General features: G+C 48.3%; 1 protein-coding gene across 4 annotated transcripts in view; it reads right to left on the reverse strand.

Moving 5' to 3' along the window:
* Positions 1–2170: 2170 nt before the first annotated feature.
* The window catches only part of MORC2 (MORC family CW-type zinc finger 2), a 42685-nt gene continuing 17335 nt past the window's right edge, over positions 2171–27520 (reverse strand). For 3 of the 4 annotated variants that reach the window (XM_054470336.2, XM_054470338.2, XM_054470339.2), the window contains exons 4-26: positions 25903–25971; positions 25271–25361; positions 21870–21978; positions 17645–17804; positions 17428–17539; positions 16970–17095; positions 16295–16374; positions 15498–15580; positions 15161–15246; positions 13627–13767; positions 13377–13531; positions 13145–13273; positions 12494–12599; positions 12041–12173; positions 10784–10858; positions 10316–10696; positions 9593–9724; positions 8999–9053; positions 8422–8563; positions 8078–8302; positions 7892–7985; positions 3583–3771; positions 2171–2434 (exon numbers count right to left, since the gene is read on the reverse strand). In XM_054470336.2, coding sequence (XP_054326311.1) covers positions 2366–2434; positions 3583–3771; positions 7892–7985; positions 8078–8302; positions 8422–8563; positions 8999–9053; positions 9593–9724; positions 10316–10696; positions 10784–10858; positions 12041–12173; positions 12494–12599; positions 13145–13273; positions 13377–13531; positions 13627–13767; positions 15161–15246; positions 15498–15580; positions 16295–16374; positions 16970–17095; positions 17428–17539; positions 17645–17804; positions 21870–21978; positions 25271–25361; positions 25903–25971 — 2942 coding nt within the window. In that variant the 3' untranslated portion in view covers positions 2171–2365. The remainder of the gene's footprint in view (positions 2435–3582; positions 3772–7891; positions 7986–8077; positions 8303–8421; positions 8564–8998; positions 9054–9592; positions 9725–10315; positions 10697–10783; positions 10859–12040; positions 12174–12493; positions 12600–13144; positions 13274–13376; positions 13532–13626; positions 13768–15160; positions 15247–15497; positions 15581–16294; positions 16375–16969; positions 17096–17427; positions 17540–17644; positions 17805–21869; positions 21979–25270; positions 25362–25902; positions 25972–27520) is intronic. The other variant, XM_054470337.2, reaches the window with a different exon arrangement.

The following is a 27520-nucleotide window of genomic DNA, read 5'->3' on the forward strand; positions in this document are numbered from 1 at the left end:
GGCAGGTGGATCACTTGAGCTCAGGAGTTTGAGACCATCCTAAGCAACACGACGAAGCTCTACCAAAAATACAAAAAAAAATCGCGAGGTGTGATGGTGTGTGCCTGTGGTTCCAGCTACTTGGGAGGCTAAGGTGGGAGATCACTTGAGCCTGGAAGGCAGATGTTATCAGTGAGCCAAGATCGTGCCACTGCACTCCAGTCTAGGTGACCAGGGCAAGACCCCCATCTCAAACAAAACACCCTAGAGTCCCCACCCCTCTCATTCTTTAAACACCAGCATTGCTGCCCTTCACTTTCTTGCAGCCTGTGCAAAGGACCTTCTCACCACAGATCAGTCAGACCATCTTCCTCCTTCCAAGTCATCAAAGAGTTCCAAGCTGGTCACCTGTCCCTTGATGTTCCCAGGAAACCAGGAAAGAGGACCCCTGCATTTTATCTTCCCATCCAGAGTGGCAGGATCTCTGCCTGGGAAACAGGCTGCATTCAGCACAGCTGTGGTAGCATTAACAAGGCAAAGTGGGCACATCTAGAAGTTGAAGCTAAAACATTCAAGAACTCCAGTCTGTTTCTGTGGATGTTAAGGGGGTGAAGATAAAACAATGGAGGTGATGAGGAGGAATAACGAAGACAGTTTAAAGCCACAGTGGTACAAAGAATGAGGAGAAGGAAGGTGCTGGATTTTACTAAGAAAAAAGACTGAGTTCAGGAGTCTCACCAGTAGAAGTTTATAGTATTGCATTTCGATTACATGTGTGTGAATTTTAAAAATTGATTACCCTCCAGTAAAAATGTGGAACCAACTTGCATTTGGATTAAAACATTAGGTTTGGGGACAAAAGTGGACCCCATGCTGCCTGAGATGAAGAGAGAGAGCAGGATGGCAGAGGAATCACCAGCTCAAGAAACCCCAAGACTTGGACAGTCTTCCAGCAGAAGAGGCCAGGGTCTCTCAGTGTACTACTCCAAACAGACCTCTCCCAGAGATGTAGTCTGGGAAGGCCCAAAACCCACCAGACAGGCACATCCAGTGGGGAAAAGACTTCCCATTCCAGTGTGGCCTGCATCCCTCACCTCTGCTTCCCAGTCTTCTGCTGACCTCAGAGCAGCAGGGTGGCCATTGCTGATGTGGGTTAGGGAGATGCCAGAAACACACCCAGGTTTGAACCACAGGTTAGTGGTACAAAGTCACAGTCCTTGTGCCTTCAGAAAACCCAGAGGCCCCAAATACGAGTGGGAAGAGAGTTGGGAAAAACTGAACCAGATTCTTCCAATGGCCATTAAAGAGAAAATTCAGCAACGCTTGCCTTTGTCTTTGACCCTGAGAAGTTAAGGGACACAGATTGTGGCGCTGTGATGGAACATGGAGGGAAGGTATGGTGTGCTTCCTGCAGAGATGCCTCTGGAGTCCCTGTGGCCACGGAATCTCACTGGCCCCCTCCTCAGGCACCTTGATGGGGCTTAGTGGGGCCAGGCCGAAGGGTGGAAGTAGAAAAGCATCAACAGGCTGTCCAGATCAACTGGCACCATCCAAGGCCCTGCTGCACCCACACATGGAGGTCACCAGCTCAGCCCCAGGGGTTCTTTCACGCACAAGCTCCTTCCCTAAGGAGTCCTGTGGGGTTCCACACCCAGTGTGCTGCCCAAGTCAGAGATTCACCACAGATCTGTCTCCCCCTCAACCTGGACTCAAGTTACTGCGGTGAGAAACCTCACTGTCCATGGTTAACTGAAGAAATCCCTCCTTCAGAAAGAACTTGAGTAGTAGATGAGGTGGTTAGACAGGATCTTTTTCCCCCAGGCTGTTTGGACGCCACAGCCAGGACCAACTCTGACAGCTGCGAGAGAGCGAGCCCCTCCAATGTGGAACCTCCTATACAGCCCCCCTTTTGGGTCCCTGGATATGAGCCCCCAGCAGGACCACCACTCTGGGGGGAAGTCTCCCTCCCATCCCTCAGATCCCCACATTGTTCCTCCTCTAGGAGAAAAGTCAGCCCTGCCCCTGGAGCTTCTCCAAGATGGCACTGGACTCGCTGTTATCTTGAGGAGCCAGGAGCTGAAGTGGCTCCGGCTTAGCAACCCAGTGGGGCCAAAGTGGAAAGGTTCTCTGTCCTTTGCAGTCACCAAAAAAAAAAAAAAAAAAAAAAGTATGGTCTCACAGGCACAGCATCTTCTTTTAAAAAATAAATATTTATAAACTTAAGGAGGAAGATTCAAAGAATCAGGGTATCTTTCCCTCCAAAAACACAAATGTCCCATGTAAGTCAAACCAAGGTGCGACCACCAACCCATGAATGAAGCCCCCTCCCCCTGCAGCTACAGGGTTGAGGGGCAGGTGGGCAGGGGAGCTGCTCTCTCTCCCGCCTTCAGTCCCCCTTGGTGATGAGGTCCTCAATGTAGGCGTCCAGCTCATCATCTGTGTTGATGTCTATGTCCTGGAATAGAGCAGGGCAGGGGTCAACTGGGGGCCAGAAAGTGATTGGGGGGCTCACCTTTCCACCCTTCTCTCAGCTCCTGGGACAGAGCCCAGAGTCCTCTCCCTGACCTCCCACCCCGCCCTGGATGTCAGGCTTCTGTCCTGTCTTAATCACTCTCCCCTCCCTCATCTACTGTGCACAGATGATGCCCAGATTTCCTATGCCCACCCTGCCTCTAACCCCATGTTCCCAATTGTCTTAGATGTATGTTTCCCTCAGATACTACAAATGTGCCCACTTCTCTCCCTTCTCTGTCACTGCCCAAGGTCCAGGCCACCACTGTCTCAGACAACTGTGGGAGCCTCCTCACAGGAGGCTCTGGTTCTAACTTTGACCCCTCCAGGCCTCCTCCAACCAAGCAGGTAAATGTCTGAGACTGAAAACTGCATCATGTCACACCCCTCCAGTGATCTCCACTGTTCTTGGGATGAAATCCCACAACTTTCAAGCCCTGCCTCTGCCCCTACTGCCCCCAAGTCCCTGCTCAGGCCTCAAGTCCTGCTCTTCTTCCTTCTGCCTGGAATGCTCGTGTCACACTCTTTGCATGACTGGCTTCCAGTGTCTCCAAATGCCTAAGCCCCTGAACACCCTAGTCAAGTGGCCTCCCCACACTGTACTGTATCTCCTTATGAACCATCATCAGTAATTCTCTCTCTTCCACCAGACTGGCAGGCTGTGAGAGCAGGAACCTTCTCTGGCTTGTCTTGTTCATTCTGTATCCACAGGACAGGCACAGAGCAGGCTCTCATGCTTATTGCCTGGATGAGGGGCCAACAGGCTAAGGGGCGCTCCCCACTTCTGGGCTACCCAATCCCATCTGGGCGTCATCTGGAAAAGAACTTCGATTTTATGGCTTGGAGGATTCTCAAACCAGGTTGTACGTCGGAATGTCTAAAGGGAAAAAGCCTGGTTCTATGGGTCTGGCTGGGCTGAGGCCCAGGCAGCCACACCATCTCAAGCCCTCCTGCCAGGGTGCTGTGCAGCCAGGGTGAGAACCATAGATTCCTGTGAGTGGATAGAGTCTTGTGAGAACAGGAACAGGGCCCAGGCCCCCCTCCCTGAGAGACCAGGTGGTCCAGCTGCAACAGGAAGGCTGCCGGGCTCACCTCCTGCACCTTTTGCAGGAGTGCCACGATGTTGGTCCTCAGCTTCTGCAGCTTCTCCTCCGTCTCGCGGAGCTTCCTCTCAGAGGTGCGCAGGCTTTCCTCGGAGGCCTTGGCCCGGGAGTCAGCACGGCTCTGGTAGGAATTGCACAGGTTTTGGAGCCCTACTTCATATTGCTTGAAGTACTCTTTCTGTTGGGAGCAGAGCAAGAGGGAGAGTGCGTAAGTTCACAGGGGTCCCCAGGGCCCTTTTAGGCTGACACAGGTGTCTCCAGCCCACTTTGCCCAAGGATGCTTGGTCTGAAGGAACATCTTACAGCCTCTTTACGTCCAGAGAAGAGAGACATCAATGCCTATCTTGTGGGGCTGCCACAAGGAAGAAGACAATTAGCACACAGGTGAAGCACTCAGCACAGTGCTCTGGCAGACAGCAGGCCGTGAGGACACGTGAGGGGTGACTCCTACCATTCCAAGTGACAAAAAAGGATGACAGAATCACTCTTCCATGCTCAATCATAACCTGTCTGACTTCAGTACAGCCCTTTCAGCCATCCACTTCCAAGACATACACAACAATGTCAGCACTCACGTCAGTTCTCTTTCCACCTACCAACTAATAGCAGATATCTCCAGATCTGTGGAGTAGTATATACTTCTACAGCATCAGAGCTTTTTACTATTTTCCCTGAGTACCTGAAGCCTCCAGGGGGTGAGGTAGGAAGGGAAACAAGCAGTTTTTCTAGTGGTTTTTCAGACTTGTAAAAGGGAGCAGAATACTCATTTCAAATGAAATGTCACATGGAATCTCAGTGTGAAAAACAATGTAAGTAGTATCTCTTTAGGTTCAATTTATTTTCCAAGTTCAAATTTATAACATGACTTACTCGTAAATCACTGGGAATGATGAGGCCACTGTGATGAACACACACGCCACAACCAGCAGGTGCTAGCTGGCTGCTGCAGTCTTATCAACTCTGGTGTTTACTTCTGTAAAGATGCATGAGCTGCCTAGCCTGAAGAGGTTTCTAGATGCCATTTTTAAAAACTGTTACTGGCAAGTATTTAACTGTGTCATTCACCTTATCCTACTAAACCAAGATAGCAAGAGAAACTTCTAGCTCTACACAAAACAATAATTGCCTTGGCAGCACAAAATAAATGCTGGAGCTATCTCCAAAGTATTAAAATTCAGTATACAACATCTTCAAAGTGGACATGGTTTGTAATAATTTTTTCTTAATTATTTTGAGGTAACTGTAGATTCACATATAATTGTTACATTAGTTTTTTTGAAAAAATGATACTTTAATATTGCAGGGCTCCTGAGGCTCTATGGAACTCCTGATCCATATGCTATAAAGGACATAACTGACAAGGACATAATGAACAGTAGACTTTGTTTTATCCCTGATGCTAAAAAAATAGTTTGAGTGATGGCCAGGCGTGGTGGCTCACGCCTGTAATCCCAGCACTTTGGGAGGCCGAGGCAGGCGGATCACGAGGTCAGGAGATCGAGACCATCCTGGCTAACACGGTGAAACCCCGTCTCTACTAAAAATACAAAAAATTAGCCAGGCGTGGTGGCGGGTGCCTGTAGTCTCAGCTACTCAGGAGGCTGAGGCAGGAGAATGGCATGAACCCGGGAGGCAGAGCTGGCAGTGAGCCGAGATTTCGCCACTGCACTCTAGTCTGGGTGACAGAGCGAGACTCCGTCTCAAAAAAAAAAAAAAAAGTTTGAGTGGTTTTAGACATTACAATTAGCAGGACAAAGGTGATACACCGGTATTATACCTCCTTGTGCAAAAAGAAGCTAATATACTTTTTTTTTTGACACAGTCTCGCTCTGTCACCCAGGCTGGAGTCCAGTGGCACAATTTCGGCTTACTGCAACCTCTGCCTTTCCCCGGGTTCAAGCGATTTTCATGCCTCGGCCTCCCAAGTAGCTGGGATTACAAGCATGCATCACAACATCTGGCTAATATTTTTTGTACTTTATAGTAGAGATGGGGTTTCACCATATTGGCCAGGCTAGTCTCAAACTCCTGGCCTCAAGTGATCCACCTTCCTCAGCCTCCCAAAGTGCTGGGATTACAGGCCTGAGCCTCCACACCCAGCCTAATATACTATTTTTAGACACTCATGCACTTTGTTTTGGGCCCAGGCATTCAAGCCCACTGCAGAGATCCTGCTGCACCCAGGCTCTACTCTGAGTTTGGCAATTACCTTAAGCCAAAATCAACAAATCTGACAAGAAGATGCCAGGCCAACCTAGCCACCCTATTAGCTGCTTGTTCCTCCTGGGATTTGCAGAGAGCACCTGCAGCCTAAACAAGGACAAAAGTTGAAGCGTGGATCTTTCTGTGAAGCAGCTGTGATTTCTGCACCTTCTAGCTCCCTCACCGAGCACCACCCCCTCATATCTTGCTGGGGAGAGCAAGGCAGCATCGTGAGCAGAGCAAGTCCTAAGAAGTACATGGGTTCAAATCTGGTCTCTGTCACTGACCAACAGACTCTTTACCTTTCTGAGCCTTAGTTTCCTTCAACTCCTGCTTCATTTCACATTTTAAAAAGTAGAATAAAGACAAACTCCATGTTTTTATCTCTGGCAAACTTTATCAAGCACACAACTGCCCCACGAGAACCCGACATCTTGAATATACTAATCCTGCAATTTCCATTCCCATTGTCTTTTCTCTAGAACCTCTTTCCTAGAAAACTTAGCTATTCCTATCATAGAAAAATCATCCCACTTCATGTGGACAATTCCCAGAGCCCCATCTCCAGCCCTGGCCTCCCCCTCCCTCCAAGTACCAGTCCTTGATCTCCACCTGCACAATGCACATCACCAGAACGTGGCACTTCTGGTGCCACACAAACCTCCACTCGTCACCTTCGTTGCACTCACCCATTTTTCTCTCCTAGTTAATAGCTTTGTCATCAACCTCCAATTCCCACAGGCCTGAGTCACTTGCCTACAATCCATCATCAGTCTCCTGATGACCTCTGACACAGCCCTTTCACCCCCAAGCCCACTGCCACCACGCTGGCTCCTGTTCCCATTCCCTCACCTCTGACCTTTTACATAGGACCTGCCTCCTCACCCCTGCATCTCCCATCCACCCATTCCACCCAAACACGCTGCTACTCAAATCACCCTCTTAGGGGCAGGGGCAGCAGATTACAGCCCCTGGGCCAAATCAGCCTGCCAGCTGTTTTTGTAAATAAAGCTTTGTGGGAACACAGCACATCCATTCCTTTACATACTGTCTGTGGTTGCTTTCATGCTATAATGGCAGAGTTGCCACAGAGACTGTGTAGCCTGTGAACCTGAAATTACTTGCCAACTGGCCCTCTACAGAAAAAAAATGTGTGGACCTCTGCCCTAGACATAGTTTGGATGACAGTTCCTTCAGCTCAAAACTTTTGCAGGCTGTCCTCTTCATACAAAGTTTAAGCCAGTATGACTTACACTGGGGATTCAAGACACATCAGATCCTGACTTTCAGGCCCCTCGACCCTAAATGCTCACCACACAGCCTGCTGCCCGGACCCCACTCCCAGAGCCTGTGCTCACAGAAGCCCCCACCTCAAACACTCCTTTTCACTTACACAGGCAGGCACTTGGCAAAACGCACATTTTCTTTCAACTCAGTTGCTCTCTCTGCCCCCCAGGCCACCACAGCCCTCCATAGCCTTTCTATCCACTTTCTCAGCACTCACTGCTCCTGCCCTCATGTCCAGCTACCTGGTAACAACTCAGTCTCTACTGAATGTTGAGCCTCTTGAAGGCAAGACTCTCTTTTGCTGCTCACTATGAGGTCCAGCAGACACCTGCTTGGGCAAGGCACCCCTTCAGCATTTGCTGGGTTAAGTAAGATCCAATGCTATGTCCACACATCACAAGCTTCTCTATACCTCCTTCTGAGAGTCAAGTTCTATGCACTTTGAGCCTCAGCTCTTCACTGTTGCCTGGGACAGGTTTACTCCCTCTGCTGGGGCAGAAGAAAGGGGGTATGCTTGTCATAAAATGTCAAACTATACCTGCTATCCCTAAGGGATGACTCAACTCCTAGCACCTGTGGTGGGAAGGGGTTGGCTTTCTGCACACCAGAGTCATATCCAGCTAAGCCAATTTTTTTCCCACATCATAAAGTCTCCTTTCAGCAGGAGAGAGGCTGGCTGAGATGGAGCACACAGCTGAGAGCTAGCAACTGCAACAAGCATAACAATCATAATCACAACAGTTACAACAAATGCAGGGGCAGGGGTGGGGGAATAAAGAGTGTGGAATCGAAGGTCAGGCCAGACTCACCAGAGGAAAAGATATTAGCTCATCTGAATTCATAGCACTCAGCTGCTTCTTGGAGATGGGGAAACTTGGAGGCAGGAAGTACCGTAAACAATTCCTAAAGAAGGCAGGGACAGTAATTCAGAATGGCATGGAGCAGGCAGAGAGCTGCTGCTGGCCCTGGGGTGGGAAGACAAAAGACATATGTACCGGAGGATCTGGACGAGCAGGTCGATGGTCTCGTGATTGGTGCTCAGGGCAGTGGTGTCAGGCTCAATGCGGAGGCATTCGGAAGTGGAGGGCTCTGTCACAGCTATGGCCTGCTGGGCCACAGGGCCCACCTCCTCCTCCCCGCCCTCCTGTTGCGTATCGAGGCTCTGATGTTCCGGAGAAGGGGGTTTCATCAGCCGCACATCCTCACTGCCTTTCTCCACCCTGTGGAAGACACACAGTTTATGTCATGTCTGACCCGGGCTCCCAGGATGGGCTGCTGGCAGGGAGGCCGGGGATACCTCCTTCGAGGAACCACTGCTCCTCCCTGATTGGGGCATTACCAGCGGTCTCTTGGTGTCGTGTCTGTGGGCACGTAGTCAAACTTCACCTTCCACCGCACCACATGCTTGCCCACCTCCACGGCTGTGACACGGCCCGTGTACCACTCCCTGTTCACACGCACCTCCACGTGCAGCCCTTTATCTGACAATGTAGACAGAGGTGCGAGTCAGAAAACTAGCCTAGAGTCCCTCACTTGGCCTGGGCCACATTGAGAAAAGCAGTCCCCAGGGTTTGGAGGACAGGAACACTTAGGTGCTTGCCCCCACTACACCAGGGACACGGAGACCAGGGACCAGCCACCATGGTCTCCTTCCCCATCTGTTATGAGGGTGCCAAAGAGCAGGAGAACAACTGACCGCCAGGAGTGAACACCAAGGAATTAGTGTTAAAAATAACCACAAAGGGGTGATCCCTTCAGAATTCTGCTTGGGATTAGACTTGGATCCACTGCTGCACAAGAGCCCAGACCCAGGACAGATTCCATGAGCCTTTGGTAAACTGCTGCTGGTAAGGGGCTCCACTTCCACTCCCACTCCCACCCCCACCACAGGCTGCCAAGTCACTCCCCCAGCTCACCTTTCTGAGCTCTCTTGAGGTCAGCCGAGTCCTCTTCCCCAGCACTGTCTGAGAGCTGCGTGGAAAGCAGTCTATTAGAGGCATCCCCAGTGCCCCCCAAGAGCAGACTTGTGCCTTATTGGCCACCCGGGGTCATCAGCCATCATCTTCACGACTTCCTGTGCTACAGTTTAAATCACCAAGCCCCACTGAGAGCCACACTCCAAAATCACTGTCCAAGGTACCTACCCTTCTGCTACCTTTATGAACAAGACAGCAGGCAAGGGACATGTGTTTCAAGCCTCACTGATGTACGTCTGTGTGACTTCAGGCCTGTGGTTAAGCCAGAAGCCAGTCTCACTCAAGACCCTACCCGGCACCATGTTTAGTCACTTGTGTAACTGAGAGTCCTTGAGAGATCACTAGGCTTCTGGAAGGCTCATGACACGAATATAAACAGAGCTGGTGCAGACTGCTGGTGGGGGGTGCAGACTGCTGGTGGGGGATGCAGACTGCTGGTAGGTGGTGTAGACTGCTGATGGGGGGTGCAGACTGCTGGTGGGGGCTGCAGGCCCTAGAGAGGGAGGCTTTGAGAACCTCACCTCAACCACTCACCTCATTCGAGTCCTTCTTTTCCTCCTTCACAACAAATCTGCCCCGCTTGCACCTCTCCTTCCTCCTCTCAGCTTCCTCCTCAACTTCTTCCTCATCAGAAGCTACGACACTCCGCTTCCGACTAGGGGTAGCCTACAGCAAGAGGAGCGTGAGGATGTGAGGGGCCCTGTTCAGCCTCTAAGGAGCAGGAAGAGTTCATCTAGCCTAAAGGAGCCGTTCCAAGAGGAGCTGTACTCCCTGCAATCTCTGCCTGACATTACTTGGAATATACACAGGCAACCCATTGGCCCCTGCGCCATAAGGATCTTTGCTCAAAGCTGTCATAGGAGAAGCTTCTCAATTCCCTTCCCACCTTAAGTCTGCCTGGCCAGCTAGCTGTCATCGCCCCAAGAACCACCGACCACTGCCGCAGCCCACTCAGGCTACCTGTCACCAGATGACTGACCTAAGCCCACACTTCGAGAGCCAGTGGAGGTGACTCAAGTTTGTGGCAGACCAAAACTCGGAGGGAACAGTGAAGAGCTCGCTGTACAGGCAACCGATGTGCTGTCTGGCCCCGAACAAGTCCGTTTAGCTATCAAGGCTTCCCCTCCTCAGGGGCAGCAGCAAAGCTTTAGATTCAGTATCTTCCCAAGGCTCCCCCAGTACAGCTGTGACACTGCACAATTCCATTCCTACACTACTGACACTGGGCTGGGGGATTAAGGAGGACAAGCATCTCACCGGGGAGAGTTTGATGGGTAGCTCTGTCTTCTTCACCACTGGAGTCTTGATGACTTTGGGAGAAGGAACCTCCCGAGGGCTCTTGGAGTTGGGCAGTAAAGATGGTGACAGTTGCTGCACCAGAGGGGCAGGTCGGGATGCAGTCTTGACAAGAGTGTTGGCAGGCTTTCGGGGTGCCTCAGGTGGCTGGAGCAGCCTGGATGTGCTGGCCTCCTCCCGGGCTGCCAAAGCAGGGAGCTTTGGGGTACTGCTGATGACAGGAGCCTTTCGGGGCTGGCTGGCTGGTCTAGGAGTTGGCAAAGAAGGGGGTCTGCTGGGGGCATTCCTGATCACAGCAGGTAAAGGGGGCGACCGAGGACGCTGAGGTCTACGCACAGGTTCCTAAAAAAAGGCACACAGAGAGTGAGAACACTGATCCCTAGCATGAGACACCTGAGGAAAAGCCCTTCCCAGGCCCCTGGACTTCACCTCAGTGGAAGGTCTGGTGGTCACTTCCAAGGGCAATTTCTTCAGGTCTGCTTGGGAGCGGATGGGTGTGGTTTTCTGCAAGGCAAACATCATGATGAAGTTGTTTGCATATTTTAGTATACTTGAGCAAACTTTTTGGATAGTGTCTGGAACCAGGGACAAACAAAATAGAAAACCTGAGCCACAGTCCTACTCTTGCAAACCTCCCGTTCTCATTGGGGAGACACAAAATACATAAATACTCAACCATCAGCAAATTACAGGAAACTGTGATTAATCCAGCAACCGAGAGACTGGCAAAAAGTGTCAATAGACTAAATTCCTATAAAAGGAACCCAAAAAGGTAGAAAGGACCCGACGGATAGGGAAAACTTGGATGAAGCCAGAAAGGACAGGTGGGATTTAGCAGCTAGGGAGGCATGCATAAAACATCATGGGTTAGTGAGAGCACATCTGCACAGACACAGAAGCCAAAAAGGGAAGTGGTTGTGTACTAAATATGATAAACAGCTGATATCACAGACATATCTAGAAAAAAAATAGAAAAAATAAAAATGTAAGTGAATAAGCAATTTAAAAGGAATAAAAGTGGACACATGAAAAATTATGCAATCTTAGAAATATTAAGGAAATTAAATTATAAAACATGCATCTTTGCCTATGAAATTTGCAACGACATTTAAAAACAATGCTCTCATATACTGCTGGTAAATAATAGAAATTAACACATCTCTGGAGGGTACTTTAGAAATAATTGCAAAAAGCCATAGAATTTTACAATGGACCTTTTAAGTCCTTTAATTTCACTTCTAGAAGGTCATCAAAACAATTATGTGTATGTATTAATATAAAACATATATATGGCATTATCTCCCTATTTCTATTAAAAAATATATGTGTATTATGTGTAGGTATTCATGAGTTCATGACAAGTTGGAAGGATGTATGGTTAATGATGGTTACCTCTAAGGCAGAATTTTTATTTTCTGGAGTTTTATACATTCTAAATGAATTGGACCACTTTGAAGTATATAAGCATTTTTTCTTAAGAATAAGCAAGGTGTTATTCTTAAAATAACACTGTTGGCAAATAGTACACGTGGACCTGGAGGTTGGGGTTGGAAAGCTTTGGCAAACACATGCGGGTGAGTGGAGGGTAAAACTGAGCCTGAGGGAACAGGAAAGCTACTGAAGGTTCCTGTCCCAGGCAGAGCCCTGACACAGGCTGGCTTTGCCCACTGACCATGACCCACGTACCTGAAGGGCCTCCAGCTTCTCCTGCTGCTGGCGAATTTTCTCTGTCAGTTGTTTCTGCTTCTCTTCCTGCGTCTTCATGTCCTTTCTGAATGTTCCCAGGGGAACCTTCTGCTTTTGTTCAGAAGCCTCACACCTGTAGAGAGAAGGTACTACAGAGGTCGTGGCAAACAGAGCCCCAAGCTGGGCAAGGACCTTTCTCTTCAGCCAGTCTACACTGTCTGTCACAAGAGCAACCACCTCAGAGTTCCCAATGCACAGAATTAATCATATACACTGCAGGACATACATCTATTTTTATTTCTTGGGCAGTTATTAGGTGTGGCAAGACAGAGATGTAAGGTATGTGCACTGACCTCAAGAAACACAGTGAGTTATTTATCCCGACAGTAGAGAGAACAGTGAGGGGCAGGGGAGAAAAGTACCCGCAATCCCCTTGTTAGAGAATGTGCTCACCGGTCCTGTTCAGGATCAGGGTTCATGGAGCAAACCCAGGTGTCAGGGTAATCTTTTTCCACAGAACTCAGCTGGAAGGGGAGGGTTCTCCATTTCAGACACAAATCTGCAGAGAACAAAAAAACCCCACATATCAGCCACCCCCACCAACTCTATCTGTAATCCGGGCTCCTCACAGGCCCACCACAATGATGCCCCAGACTTTGTAGGCAAAGATCTTCACTTGGGCTCCAACTCTGCCTATCCTTAGAGAATACTAATTCTTCTCAGGGACACTGATTCCAGGAAGGGTGGAAACTTAATATGGTGGACTCTTAACACCCCCAGCCCCTCTCCCTTCTTTATCAAGATCCTGGCTCAGTCATCCACGCACACCAGAAACCATGTGGTACCAAACCAAGTGAGCCTGGCCTCGCTGCAGCTGGAGAAGCCTGGGAGGACAGATGACCTTCTTTCTCACTCAAGAGGGACAGGTGAAACTCAGCAAAGCCTCAAGACTGAGCTCACAGGGCCATCATCAAACAGACTTGGATCCCTAGGGGACTATAAGTCCATGAATGTCAGTCAAGTCAGGAGGCTGGCAGGAAGATAGAGAAAAGAGGCTTGTGGGCTGATGGAACTGAGTCGGGGGGGTCCAACCACCCAACTCACCACACTGGATGGTGGTGGGGATTTCCATAGCTCTCCGGCGTTTGTAACGCAGCTCACTGGATGGGGGCTGGTTCCAGTTGGCAGAGAGGTAGCCAAACTCATCCCAGAACTTGATGATTCCCCGCTGGGCTGGAAAGCAAACACCGATACATCATGTTAGGAGCCAGCCTCTCTCTCTCCCTACATTCAGGTGAAGAGAAAAGGCAGAGGCCCAGCAGCCCAGCCCCATTACCAATGGCAATGTCCTTCCAATACTGCGCCAGGTGCTCCCCCATTGCTCGGAGCAGGTGCCGGTACTCCTTGGCATCAGCAAAGTCCTGTTTGTTGTGTGTAGGCTCCAGGACTAGGTAGGGCACATCAACAACCCCAACAACCCCGCCACATGCCCTACAGGGAGAAAGAGAACAAGCTCTGTCACCCCACTGGCAACACCCTCCTGCCAACTATCCTGGGCTAGACAGCTCTCTGTGGGTAGTACTCACATGCCCCCTTCCAGCTGTGGGCCTACTTTCTCATACATTTTGATCAGCCGGCTACAGTTGTAGATGAACATGCCATCCAGATCCCGGTGTTCAATGTTGACCCCAAAAACAAAATTCAGTTCCTTAGGTTCTTTAAGTGCTCTAAGAAGACAAAAAAATTCAAGCAGATCTACACATCGGCACACAAGCACCATAGTGTTTAAGATTTGTTAAGCTTAAGCTTAAACTTGAGACATGTTAAGCCAAAAGTTTTGTATCTCTATTTGATGTGTAACCTGTTAGACTTGATATGGACATGCACTGGGCACCAACTCGAAGCATCCCTAATTAGAAACATGAGTGTGGCTTTTTGGCAACAGGGATGGGTTTAAATATGAATGGTTTATTATGAAGCTGCTGCAAATCTGTGCAAAGACAATTATATGGTGGAATAAACACCAGGTTATCGTCATACCTTCCCTAAAATTCCACTAGTGTGATAGTAAATTATTATAATTTTTTCTTTTTTTGAGACATAGTCTCGCTCTGTCGCCCAAGCTGGAGTGCAGTGGTGCGATCTCCGCTCACTGCAATCTCCGCCCCCTGCATTCACACCATTCTCCTGCCTCAGCCTCCCGAGTAGCTGGGACTACAGGCGCCCGCCACCATGCCTAATTTTTTGTATTTTTAGTAGAGACAGGGTTTCACCGTGTTAGCCAGGATGGTCTCGATCTCCTGACCTCGTGATCCACCCACCTCAGCCTCCCAAAGTGCTGGGATTACAGGCGTGAGCCACCGTGCCCGGCCAATTATTATTATTTTAAAAGGCAAAAATTCACAAGAATAATAAGCATGTGCAAGAAGACACCATCATGTGATTACTATCAACAAAATCTTAGAGCTGAAAAGCAGATGGATGAGGAGTGGACTGACTTGGAGAGAAAAAACCTGAAACCCATGCCTGTGCCAAGGAGGCCAACAAGAGGCAAAACAGTAAATCAAGCCACAGAGTCCAAAGTGGATCCAGACATGGAGGTGGGACAAGCAGGTAACTTAATGATCCAGGACAAATGCTGGTTCTAAATGCAAAAGTATACAACACTCAATCTCCAGCATTATTCTACATACGTAACCACTGAGGAGAAAATGAATATGAAAAAATATATACGTAACATAAAAAATACGGTAGTATCACCAGGTGGTAGAAGTATAAGGGAGTTTAAAAATATTACTCCTTAAACATTTTATATTTTTCAAGTTTTATACAATGAGCATTTTATACATCCTTTAAATGAAAAGAAAGAAAAAGGGAAGAAAAGGTAAGACAGTGCCAAAGGATGGTTTTGGTGCTCAAGCTGAGGTTGTCAGCCCTGCCCTGTCTTTATGACTCAAAAAAGGGCTGAGAGCTCAGATTAAGACCTCCCTCCTGCAGGGGGCATTTGACAAGCATTTGGCATTAAAACAAAGCAGTCTTGGTGACAGAATAGCAACCTGTCAATAATCAGTACAAAAGCTACGTCAGTTTAAAAGATCCAAGGACAGGCCTGGCACTCACCGCTGCTTGGCCTCCTTGATCCTCTTCTTGACATCAGCTTCTCTGCGCAGAGTGATGGCTGTGTTCTGGACCTGTCGCAACATCACCTGCACACATTGACATCAGGTGAGGGGAGGAGGCACTCTAGGCCACAGCAGGGAATATTGAAACATTACATCTAAAACTTCTCAATTTATCTCAAAGATGTAAAACCACACCTGGAAATTGACTTCTTTCTACAGAAAACAGCCCTCACTGGGGACAAACTCAAAAGCTGTGTTTTACTTGACCAGGCTCATGGGACATGGGCTCCTAAGCCAGAAACGCTGGAGAACAGCCGCCTGGGCTGGGACCTTACCCTGGAGTCCCGCGTGAGGTCTCCACCTAGGCGTACTTCTAATGTCCGAGCTTTGCTCTCTGCCTCCCGCGCCTTCTCTTCAGCTGAAACCCAGAAGAGAACATGGTAAGGAATGCAAAGGTTCAAAACTCTTGGTCATCCCTCCTGGATCCACAGTACTGGACACGAAGTGTGTACACCACCAAGGAAAAGAAGAGTTGGGGGAGCTATGGCTGGTGAGCAATGTGAGGGCAGCCTCTGTGCCTGGACGGCAGTCAGTTGCAGAAGGAAAATCTGCCATTCAAACCTATCATGGAGGCCCCAAGGAAACTTTACAAATGAACCAGAACAGGTTCAAAAAAAAAAAAAAAACAACAACACCTAAGGCAACCAGTTAAACGCCCAGCTTGAGCTGGACGCTAAAGAAGTCTTCAGCCAATCACTCTCCAACAAGCAGCTGAGAAGCCCTGAACAGCGAGAGAGCCCTTGAGATGTCTGCCCTGAAGTCAGGAAAAGCAATTTCACAAGTATTTGCACCAGAGAACTGAGTGGGATTCTTCAGTTGAGATAAGCCAAAGAGTTGACACTTTTAGGCCCTATAAATGGCAGAAGAAGAGAAAGTGGAGTGTAGAAAGAAGAAATGCTGAGGGAGTTGGCATGTAGTGAAAGGGGCTGCAAAGGAATTGAACTATGCTTCAGGAGACCAGCCTTGTCCCTGAGTTGTGGATTCAGCCTTTTCCTGGAACCCCACTTTGCCCACAAGCAGCATACCCCAGATGCACACCCTCCCCCAACTCCTGCACCCAGAATGGCATTACCAATCCTTGCTACGTGCTCTGCTTTCTTCACCTCCTGCTCCGCACGGGTCTTGAAACGGCTTGACGTGTACTTGTACATCCTGATCAGTAGAAAAAGCAAGCTGATGGCCCACGCAGCAGTGGGGCAGGTGGCATACCCAAGCACAGGAAGCACCCTGCCTTCCTGCCTCCTCCCAAGCTGTGCTGTCCTGGCCCCTCGCGATGAGACAAATCCAAGCTCAATTCAGCAAAAAGATGCAATTCCTTATTCCACTTGCCCTTAGCCTCCTGCTGTCTTTGATAAGCAACCTCACCATTCACCAGGGGTGTCATTCATCCCACAGCAGAAACAAACCTCAGGAGTAAGCCAAGCCCACTGCTTTCCTATATAGCGTCTAAAGGCCCCTTGGCCCTAAAGCCAAGAGACTCAGACAGCTCACTGAGCCAGGCAGGGCACCCTCCCTGTCACAGAGGCGCACACACTCAATGAGCTTAACCAGCCACCTCCACAGCTGATCTGTCCCTCCCCTAGGACCCAGAACTGACCCTGTGACCAATCACAGGCAACTTAAAGCCCCAAACGTAGTCAGCACTGCCAGAGCCTCTTATACAGCATCCCTCTAACAATGCCCCAGAGAAACGCGGCCACATCCTCGACCCATGGGAGACAGCAGGCCAAGGTGCACTGGCCCGTACCTGGGCTTGTACAGGCAGCAGGAGAGCCTCTTGGTCTGCACCTTGTGCCCATGGAGGAAGATCCTCATCCGGGGATCAATATAGAGCACAGCGGCATAGGCACGGAACGAGCGCCGCTCTGGCTTCCTGGAGAAGGCAAAAACAGAGAAATGCTGTCACCTGCTCCACAACAGGCCTGACCAAGGGCACAACATCCTCTCTGCAGGCTCTCCACCTTTCCATGTTAGGTACTGACTTCTCCTGCTGCCCTGAACTGGTGCTCCCTTAGTGTGAGCACCACATCCCACCCCTCTCACGTCCTCAGCACAGGTACCCCACAGGCAACTGACCTGGCCCTACATACTACCCTACCACAGAACACTGGGCAATGAATGTGCTCTCCCCTCTTTCCCTGAAGCCACCTCCTGAGAGCACAAACGCCAGTTCCAGGGCCTCCCTCCCTTCCCAGCCACACTCACGTGCCCTCTGGGGTCGTCTCTGCCATCTGGATATCTCTTGGATTTGAGATTATGTCTAGTTCTGGCTCTCCATTATCCATGAGTTTGAGATTGAAGATGATCACCAATGTTCCTGAGAAACAGAAATCTTTTGTCCTGACAGATCCCCTGGCCCACCCCCACACTACTTGTGATTCTGGAGCTCCCAGATTCTAGGGCCTATAGGCTCAAAGCCTACCGCTGTCCCCAGGAATCTTCATAAATTGGGTCATCACTTCCTCCTCAGTGCGGAAGGGAGAGTACTTATAGATGAGTTCTGTCTCAATGGCAAATTTCTCTACATTGTCTGTGACAGGTTCCCGGGTCCGAGCATTCCAGGTGGGCAGTGGGACTATCACCTGTGGAGTAAACATGAGCAGGCACTTTAAGGGAAGCCCCAGAACAGCCTTCCTCCCAAATGTGCATCTCTCTTGTCCCTCCCCACAGTAGCTCCACACTGCCCTGTAGGTGAGGCCCAAGCTCCACAGCCTGGCACCAGAGCCTCTGTGAGCTTCAGGGCTTCTGCCTCTTCCGAAGACTCGGCCACACAAGACTACTTCCTTCAGGAGATGTTGGTTTATGTGCTTAGGGTCTCTGCATGAGAAGTTCCCTGCTTGGGACGTCCCTGGTCATTTTCCTAATTTGGTAAAAATTCTACTCTTACCACTAGGGAAAATATATTTGCAATTATCTAGTGAATCAGTAAATACACATAACATAACCTAAAACTCAGCAATTCCACTCCTAGGTACATACCCTAGGAGAAACTTTTGTACAGATGTACCAGTAAACATGTACAAAAATAACCCAGGCCTGGTGCAGTGGCTCATGCCTGTAATCCCAGCACTTTGGGAGGCCGAGGTGGATGGACTGCCTGAGCTCAGGAGTTCGAGACCAGTCTGGGCAACACGGTGAATCCCCGTCTCTACTAAAATACAAAAAATTAGCCGGGCGTGGCAGCATGCGCCTGTAGCCTCAGCTACTCGGGAGGCTGAGACAGGAGAATTGCTTGAACCTGGGAGGTGGAGGTTGCAGTGAGCTGAGATCGCGCCACTGCACTCCAGCCTGGGCAACAGAGCAAGACTCCATCTTAAAAATAAATAAATAAAAATTACGCAAATATCCATTCTAGAGTGGCCAAATTAAACTATACAATGGAATACTATGTAGTGATACAAATGAACTAACCGCTACTAGCATCAACATGGATGAACAACATAAACACAGTGTTATATGAAATAAGATACAAAAAATACCTATAGTAAGAGTCCATTTCTAAAAAATTCACAAATAGGCAAAACTAAACTATTATTTAAGAATGCATATAAGGGTGACAAACTATAGTGAAAAAGAAGGAAATCATTATCACAAAAGTTACCTGAAGGCAGTTCCTTCAGGGACACAACAAGAAATACGACTGATGAGGGCACACAGCACACTTCTAACATCAGTCTGTGATGGTGGCAATGCAGGTGTTGGCTTTAAAATTGTCCTCTGAACTGCACAAATATTTCAATACACTCTTCCATTTATGTGGAATTTAATTTAAATAATGTCTAAGTGATGTTTTAAAAAATCCTACTCTTTCTTCAAAAACCCAACCTCATATGCCACTTCCCCAGAGGCTCCTCCCTCCGTGGTTACGAGGCCGCAGCCCTTACAGAGCTCTGCAGATGGCTGCCTGAAGGATTTCCTCTGCAGGGCAGGCCAGACTAAGCACCTCAGGGCTTCAAACCCTTAGGAAAAAGGGACTCTGTAATCTTAACAAGTGCTGGGGTGATAAACTGTTAAGTGTTCTGAGACATTTTGCTGGGTTTTTTTTTTTTTTTTTTTTGAGACGGAGTCTTGCTCTTGTCGCCCAGGCTGGAGTGCAATGGCGTGATCTCAGCTCACTGCAACCTCCACCAATGGCACGATCTCAGCTCATTGCAACCTCCGCCTCCTGGGTTCAAGTGATTCTCCTGCCTCAGCCTCTCAAGTAGCTGGGACTAGGCGTACACTGCCATGCCCAGCTAATTTTTGTATTTTTAGTAGAGATGGAGTTTTGCCATATTGGTCAGGCTGGTCTAGACCACATGATCTGCCTGCCTCAGCCTCCCAAAGTGCTGGGATTACAGGCGTGAGCCACCGGGCCCAGCCCATTTTGCTGGTTTCGAAGCTTTGTGCTGCAAGTATTCAACCCAAGGGCTGGTCTGGACACATTCCTCCTCAGCTGAAAATGATCTTATTTTGAAATCTTGGCTGAGTTTGCACTAGAGTACAATCCAAAATAGCGACCTTCTAGCACCAAGTAAGGAAAAAATCTCAACCTAGCCTCTCCACCACGGGAACTGAGTTCCATTTGTGTTCTATAAACCTGTACCTCACTACGCCTCCCATTCTTCACAGCCGTCCCAGGTGACAATGGCATCACTTTAAACATTGGCGTTCACTCCCATGGGTACCCCATCCCTCCCCTCAGGAACACTTCTCCTTTAGTTTCAATGGTACACTTGCCCAGTTTTCTTCCTACCTTTCTGGCTACCCCTTTGTCCCTTTGGCCCCCTTCTCCTCTCCCCGACCTTTAGATATTGGCATGCTCTAGGTCCCAGATCCTCTTCTCACTCTATTCTCTCCATTAGGTGACCTTATTTGCTACCAAGAATCCTGAAGCCCCCAGACTTCCCCCAAACGCCAGACCCAGACTTCACTTTGCATGTCCAGAAGAAACTTACACTCTTCCCCTCCATACTTCCCCTCTTCATTCTTCCCAACTCCAGAGACCCCACTCCCCAACTGCCACAGCAGAACCTATGAGTCATCCATGACTCCCCTGCTTCGCTTTCGCTTTCTACTAATCAATCAATCACCAAATCTGTGGGTCCCACATCCTAAGGAGATGGAAACTCCATATATTTCTCTCACCTCCCTTGGGCGAGTACCGCCAAGCTACAGAGCCTGGGCCTCTCAACTGGAACACTCCAACACTCACCCTAACCTTTCCAACCCAATCACCACACAATCGCTACATGGACCTTCTTAAAAGAATCTGATACTGGCACATCCTTGCTTAATAAAGCCCCACACATTCATCAAGGCCCCGAGGTCAAGCCTAACCTGGCCCTCTCTGATCTCCAAAGGCCACCACCTTTCTCCAGGTGGCCCTGCAGCCAAGTTCCCTCCCACAGCCCTCAGGGCCTTAAGCAGACTGCTTCTACTGACTTCTATACCCTCCTGTCACCATCCTCAGTCCTGTATCAGGAAACATTCCTGAAAACCCCAACCCAGGCTATATTTTCCTATCCTACTTCTCCTAGAAGCCTGCTCTTTCCAGCTGCCATGCTTCTCTCACTCAAGTATGCAGAATGAACTCACATACCACACCAAAAAGGCAAACAAACCCACTGGCTTGCTATGTAATGATGGAAGGCCTACCACTTCCTACCTGAACAAGTTTGCTATGATTAAGGCTCAGATCTAAACAGAACCAGAACAAATTTAATCACAGCTTATCAACACAGATGAATTAAATTGTAAATCTGAATTCAATTACCTGCTTCTGTGGAAGACGTGGATTTCTTTCTACAGAACCTCTTAGCCCCCTTCTTTCAAGCCCTGGCCTCTATGTCTTACATAGGAAAGGAGATAAGAGTCCAGTCTGAGGCTGGGTAGTCCACAGAGCTGCCCTGATCCCCCACAATGAGGGGGCATAGACCTCACCAGAAACAGCTCTGCAGATATCTGAGCCACAAGGAGAATCGGCCAAATGTGTGTTTAGCTTACACAGTCAATTACTAAAATGATTTAAACTCAGAATATTCTGGATTCATTAGTCCTTCCTTCCAGCATAGCAATAATCACTGGGGCTGTGTAGCAGCCACTCCCAAGGTGAGACCCAGAGCATCAGCTCTCTTTTCCTGTTTTCCATACACTCACCTGCTTTACTACCTGCCCAGGCTCTCTGTAGGTATCTGAGTCATAGTTTCTGACATAGAGTTAACACATTTCCTCAAAAGGAAAATGAGCTCATAGCACATTTCACAAAATCACCACCAAATAGGAAAGACACCATGATCAGGGAAGCCCAAAATACTCCCCCTGATAAAACAATGCTCCATGGTAACACTCCTCCCCAGGATGGAATTCAAGTGGCAGATCTAGAGGAGCTGCAAATCCAACTCTTAATTCCTGCCACTTGACAGTCTCATTCTCGGAAACAGTTGTTCTTTGAAGTGCTCTGAGATTTTGCTTCCTCTCACATTAAAGTTATCTACCTTAACCCCCTCAACCAATTCATCCAGCCAGCTAACTGCGTAACAATTAGGGGGAATGTGTTCCAATCCTGCAACCCCAAAGAGTCTAGCATTGCAAACAACGTATGAAAACTGCCTGGGCAGACTCAGGAAATGGAGACTGGTGATTCAGACCACGAGAATGGGACCTACTTCATCAATGCCTTCTTCCTCATGAAAGGTGCGAGACAGGAAGAGGCAGGTCATAGTGTCTTCTTTCTTGGTGAAGAGTATAAAATCCTTCCCAATGCGCATTGAGCCCCTGAAAAGGAAACAGAAATATGTTATTCTCCCAGGGAGTCAAAAGCTCATCTGCAAAAGAAATCAATCCACTCTAGACATGATTGAAAGTGCTGTTGGAGGGCTCTCCTAAAGGCCTCCCCAGGTCCCAGGACTGTGTGCTGAGTTCCACAACCCTTGTTCCCTCTCCATCCCCCAACACTCCTTCCTCTGCTTTTCCACAGGCCTGTAACTCCTTAGTCTTTACTTACAACGTTCTCAACCACACCATACAGAGTTCTCTCACCACCCTTCTAGGGCGGGCTCATGGCAGACCACCAGCCCCAGGTTAGTCTCACTCCCCCCACAACGCTAAAGAGTAACCCTGCTGTCTTTGAGCTCTTGGTTCATCCCAGCCACATGACAGGTGCTGTGCCCTCTGACTGCACCACCATCAGACTTTAGTAGCTGGTACCCTCGACACGTCATCTTCCATGCTGACCACACCCAGTTCCCACCGTGTCCTTCCTCAGCTAACACAAACTCCCCTCCATTCACGAAACGGCAGCAGCACTGTCAAGTGAAAAGCCCAGTGCCTATACTCACAAGCCCGAAAAAACACCAGTATGAACCCAAGGTGCAGTAATACAGAGGGGCTAATAAAATATAATTCTTGACCACAGGATTCAAGGATGCCTGTAATTAGCTTATGTCCAATAACTGGAGCCATCTCCTGTCCCAGAAGTGTTTTGCCACCTCAAGCTCATTGTGACACAGGCAGCTCCCTGCTTTTGGAACTGTGCCTTGAGGCTGACTTCCAAAAGGCAAAAGTCTGAATGGATTCAACTGCTTCCTTCCTCTGTTTGGCCACGTTAAGCAGGCTAAGAAGCAGGCAGGGACAGGCCTTTCCAGGCAATGCAGAGCAGGGCAGAAGCATGAAGCACCAGCAGGGGGACTGCCCTCTGAACAATGGGGCTGTTCAGCTCCTTTCTTCCAGCAGCTTCTGGAGCTTTATGGCTATTATCTCATTAGTCTTTATAACACCCCAGGGAGATGATGGAGGTGGAAAGCCTCATTACTCTCTTCTGTGTACCAATACAAACCAGACTGGCATGCCAAGCACACAAATGAATGTCATGCCCCATTTCCCCAAACACTCAGGAAAACTCCCAGGACACTATTCAAAGATACCCTGGGGGCTGCCAAGTCCTTGTTTTCCTCCTCCAGTACGCAAAGTGCTGGCAATGCTCCTTGCCCTGACAATTTCACACACCACCACCTCCTCCTTCCCTAAAGCGTATGGGGAGCAAGTAAGGCACGTTATCTTGCCTTCTGTCAAAGCATGCCCTTGCCCTAATTTGGCAAAAACTCTCACTTTGTGCATCTTCCTTCTGTCTTTGATTCTGACTTTAGCCTCTGAATAGCAAAAGCCCCAAATATCACTTCCCTACTGGCTTCCTTGCTTCTCAGCCCTATTCTCCCCACAAATCACCTTCTCCTGAAACTTATTCAACTTCTGAATTGGTTTCAAGATGACGTTACTGTCTACTCTGAACACTAGATGGCTCCATCTCAATGGGACCTTCACAAAAGTCTTCCACTGAAATATGCTAATAATAACACTCTCAACTTCTATACGCTTTCCTTCCCAGTCTGCTAACCATTTTCAGAGTCACATTTCATTTGCTTCTGAACCTCACTCTGTAAAGAACAAAGTCAGAGATTAGAACCCCATTTTCTAGAGTAAGAAACAGACATTCAGGGAGGTGAAATAGCTTGCCTGAGGCCATTAAGAAACAGACATTCAGAGAGTTGAAATGGCTTGCCTGAGGCCACAGAACTGACAAAACCAGGTAGGAGGAGGCTGATCTACAATCTAGATGAAAAGTCAGGGCTTCCCCTGATTCCAGGAGACCTCAGTTTTGGGGGATTTAGATAACCTGCATCAGAATTATATGATTACAGGTGATTCATTTCATCTGTGAAAAACAGATTCCTAGCCCCTACCCAGATCCACTGAATCAGGCCAGCAATCTGCCATGGAAACATCAAAGGAGGAGAAATAAAGGCAGAAACCAGGCTCTCACAGCAATGATAGCATGTAATCCCTAACCTACTTGGTATGCATTATCATCTCAATTTACAAAGGAGGAAGCTAAGGCTTAAAGATGTAATAGCTGAAGTGAGATTTGAACCTTAGCTTGTCATTTAAGTGAAATGCACAGCAGCTCCATTTTGCAGTCAGAAAGACCTGGTTCCTACCCTAGCACTCTACACATAGGCATTTTTAATGCCTTTGGGAAAGTAACGTCACCCTTATAAACCTCAATTTCTTCATATGAAAATGAGAATAATAGTACCTACAACCTCACAGGGCTATCATGAGGATTAAATGAGATCATTCGTGTGACTGGCACATGGTAAGTGTCTGTTATTACCATTCGGTTCCTGCCCTGAAACACAAATCACAAAGTCCGGATACCAGGTCCTGATTTCTTCGGAAGTACTCTCTTTCTTCTCCATATACCCAAAGCACACTGCACACAAGGCCCAACTGATGCTGCTGACTGATCAAACCACCACCCTCCCTCAAACAAAACAACACGTTTCCACGACAAGACTGGAAACATGACTCACAATTCCATTTGCACAAACTCCAATTCCACTAAATCTTATTCCATCCAAAGGTATGTACAGCTGGAAGTGAGCATTTCAGAAATAGAAACCTTTCTCTTGGGGCTTCACTCAAAACCAGAACAACACATTCCAAACACTAACCAAGTGGGAACCAAGGCTAAGAAAAAGTCCCATGGGATTTGAAGACATTAGGTAGGTCCCTGCTATAAGGGCCTTGCAGTACATTCAGCATCCTCTGGGATGGAGGGCTCACATCTCTCTTCCTTACCCTGGATTCCCAGTGCCTGGCACAAAGCATGACATGCAGCAGGTGCTCAGGGAACACTGCTGCACAGTAAGGCGACCCCTTCATCATCTCAGATACATCCCAACACCACAGGAGAATCACTCACATCCTTGACTACAGGGTAAAAATAAGAATTTTCAACAGGAGAGGTGCAGTTCTAGAGCACTGTGCCAAGAGAAACGTACAGCCTCTCCTGCCCTGTTTTTGGATGTTCATACTTTTCAATCTGTGGAGTAAACTCAGCTGGGAACAGCTGGTAAGCTACTCCAAAAACCACCACTTTCTGATTTCTTCCAGTTCCAGAATTATAGTCAATAGAGGGACAAGGAGAAGGAAAATTTTCATCCAAGAGAAGCAGAACAGCATTACTGGATTTTGTTTGAGCCCTGTGACAAGCTTCTAATATACCTACGATTTTAACCCATTCCCGTACTGCCCAATCTGAGTAGACTCAGGTGTTCGCTTGGCCGACTTCCCAAACTGGATCACACTGGCAGCATCACCTGAAAGGGCAGACACAAGAGGAAGTGAAAAGTTTGCATTTCTTTCCTAGGGTCCTCAAAGTCAAAGGTCTGAGCCTTGTTAAATCCAAGCAGGGGTGTGTATCTGCTGAAAACCTCTCTCCAAGGAAATTCACCACCATGAAGCACATGGAGGCACAGCTCTGCCTGGCCTCTTGGTACCTCCATCACTGTGACCTATGTTCTATTCCCAGAATGTGGTAAGACAGCTAGCGGAGGCCTCTGTAGGTCCAGCTCGAGAATGTTGTGCAAGCTGATAAATACAACGCCAAGAGACAGGTAATCTGATTGACTTAAGACTGCCTTTCAGATCCTATCTCCCATGTTAGGACAAGACCTGGCAAATACATTAGTAGAATTAAGCCTGAGATGTTGCAAAAGACTTCTTACTCCCCAGGTGGATCTTCTAGACATAACATTGGAGGCAACAGAAAAACAAGTTCACACAATAAGTATTTTGTAAAAATGGTTACGTCGCACCCCCACACCCCCCACCCCACAAAACAATAATCTCATCACTTACTTGGATCCATTCCTGCTCCATCATCCAAAAAGCAAAGCATAAATCCTCCTCGAAGGTCCTCTCGTCTTTCTATAAAAGAAGCAGCTGCCATTACTAGGCCGTTACCCACCAGAGGGTAGCAACATGCCTATGATCAGAAGGCAGATCAATGTGAAGCTTGGTCCAAAAAGGTCAGGTCAAGCCTAAACTTTCTACGCTGGTGTGAATTAAACTTCAGGGTCCTTGAGGTTGCAAATTCCCATCCAAGGTTCTCCAATGTTTTCTAGATCATGACAAAGCTTGGGAGAACCTATGAAGGCAGGAATATCTGGTCCAGCATCTAATCATACCCACCACCACTGAATATGCACATACCTCACACATATCTCAATCATCCTATCCTTCTGCTCGCTCCACCTGGATTACTATCACTTCTGCCCTATGCCATAGACCCCAAGCACTAAAGTACTCCAACTACCACACACCGTACTTTATCAATACTGCTCAAACTCAACAGGATGCCTCCTTTGTGAATTAAGTCTGGGGTGGCCTTCAAAGTGATGAAACCAGACATGGTATGGGCACAGCAGTGGAAGCTGCTATCTAAAAGATGAAGTACTGTGTCTATACGTGACCATCCCCAGGCTGACTGGCATTCTGGGCTATCTGCATTTACTGTCATATCGCCTGCTAGCTATGGTCCTTGAAAGGGCTCCCCAACCCAATAGTGAGAAGGCACGTGGTACAATGTGGAGGTGCCTCATTCCTAGCTGGACCTGCCTGATGGGAAGAAGGAATGGTCCTTTGACAATAAGATGCACAGCAGCTGTGGTGGGGTTTCCTGGCCAACAGAAAAGGAACACAATAAACTATGGCTGCCATTCCAGTGAAAAGAACCTCTTCTCTCAGCAGTTGTCTTCTGCAGCAGCAAGTGGTTAACTGAAAGCGGTCTGGGTCCAAGCATGTCATGGTCAATGGAGAAGCGATTCCCGAATATGGAAACAGGCTATACTAGCTTCCAAGGTGCCTTTTGACCCAATGATGAGGACTAGGTGAGCAAAAGAGAAACCAGCCTTGGAATCAAGGAAGTTGGTAGACAGGAAGAAGAGAAGGATGTAAGGCAGAGGTATAGTGAGGAGACCCACACAAGTCAAGCAAGCCAACTTCCCATATAGATGCTATTCAGTCTACTGACTGGCACAGGGATAAAGGTAGCATTTCTAAGAGGAAAGAGGTCTGTGTAAGGTACTACAAGGGCAAGCCCAAGGCTGCTCTGGAGCCTGGTCCCTGATGATTTTTAAATCTCCCCCAAACTTCAGTTAACCAATTTTGTACAACTATCTAAGCTGAGAAATCTGTTTTAAATGCTCTTTGTCCTTTCTTCGGGCTAAAAATTCAAGGGAGTGGGGATTGCCCTCTGTTAAATAGACTTATTAATGTAAATTAAAATGCTATTTTTTTTTTTTTAAGATGGAGTCTCACTCTGTTGCCCAGGCTGGAGTGCAACAGCGCGATCTCGGCTCACTGCAACCTCTGCCTCCCAGGTTCAAGCAATTCTGCTGCCTCAGCCTCCAGAGTAGCTTCAGTAAGGCTACAGACCACAGAGATTTTCAAGTACCACTCAGTGTTCAGGAAGCTG

The sequence above is a fragment of the Pongo pygmaeus genome, chromosome 23 (assembly GCF_028885625.2).
Source record: "Pongo pygmaeus isolate AG05252 chromosome 23, NHGRI_mPonPyg2-v2.0_pri, whole genome shotgun sequence".
NCBI lineage: Eukaryota > Metazoa > Chordata > Mammalia > Primates > Hominidae > Pongo > Pongo pygmaeus.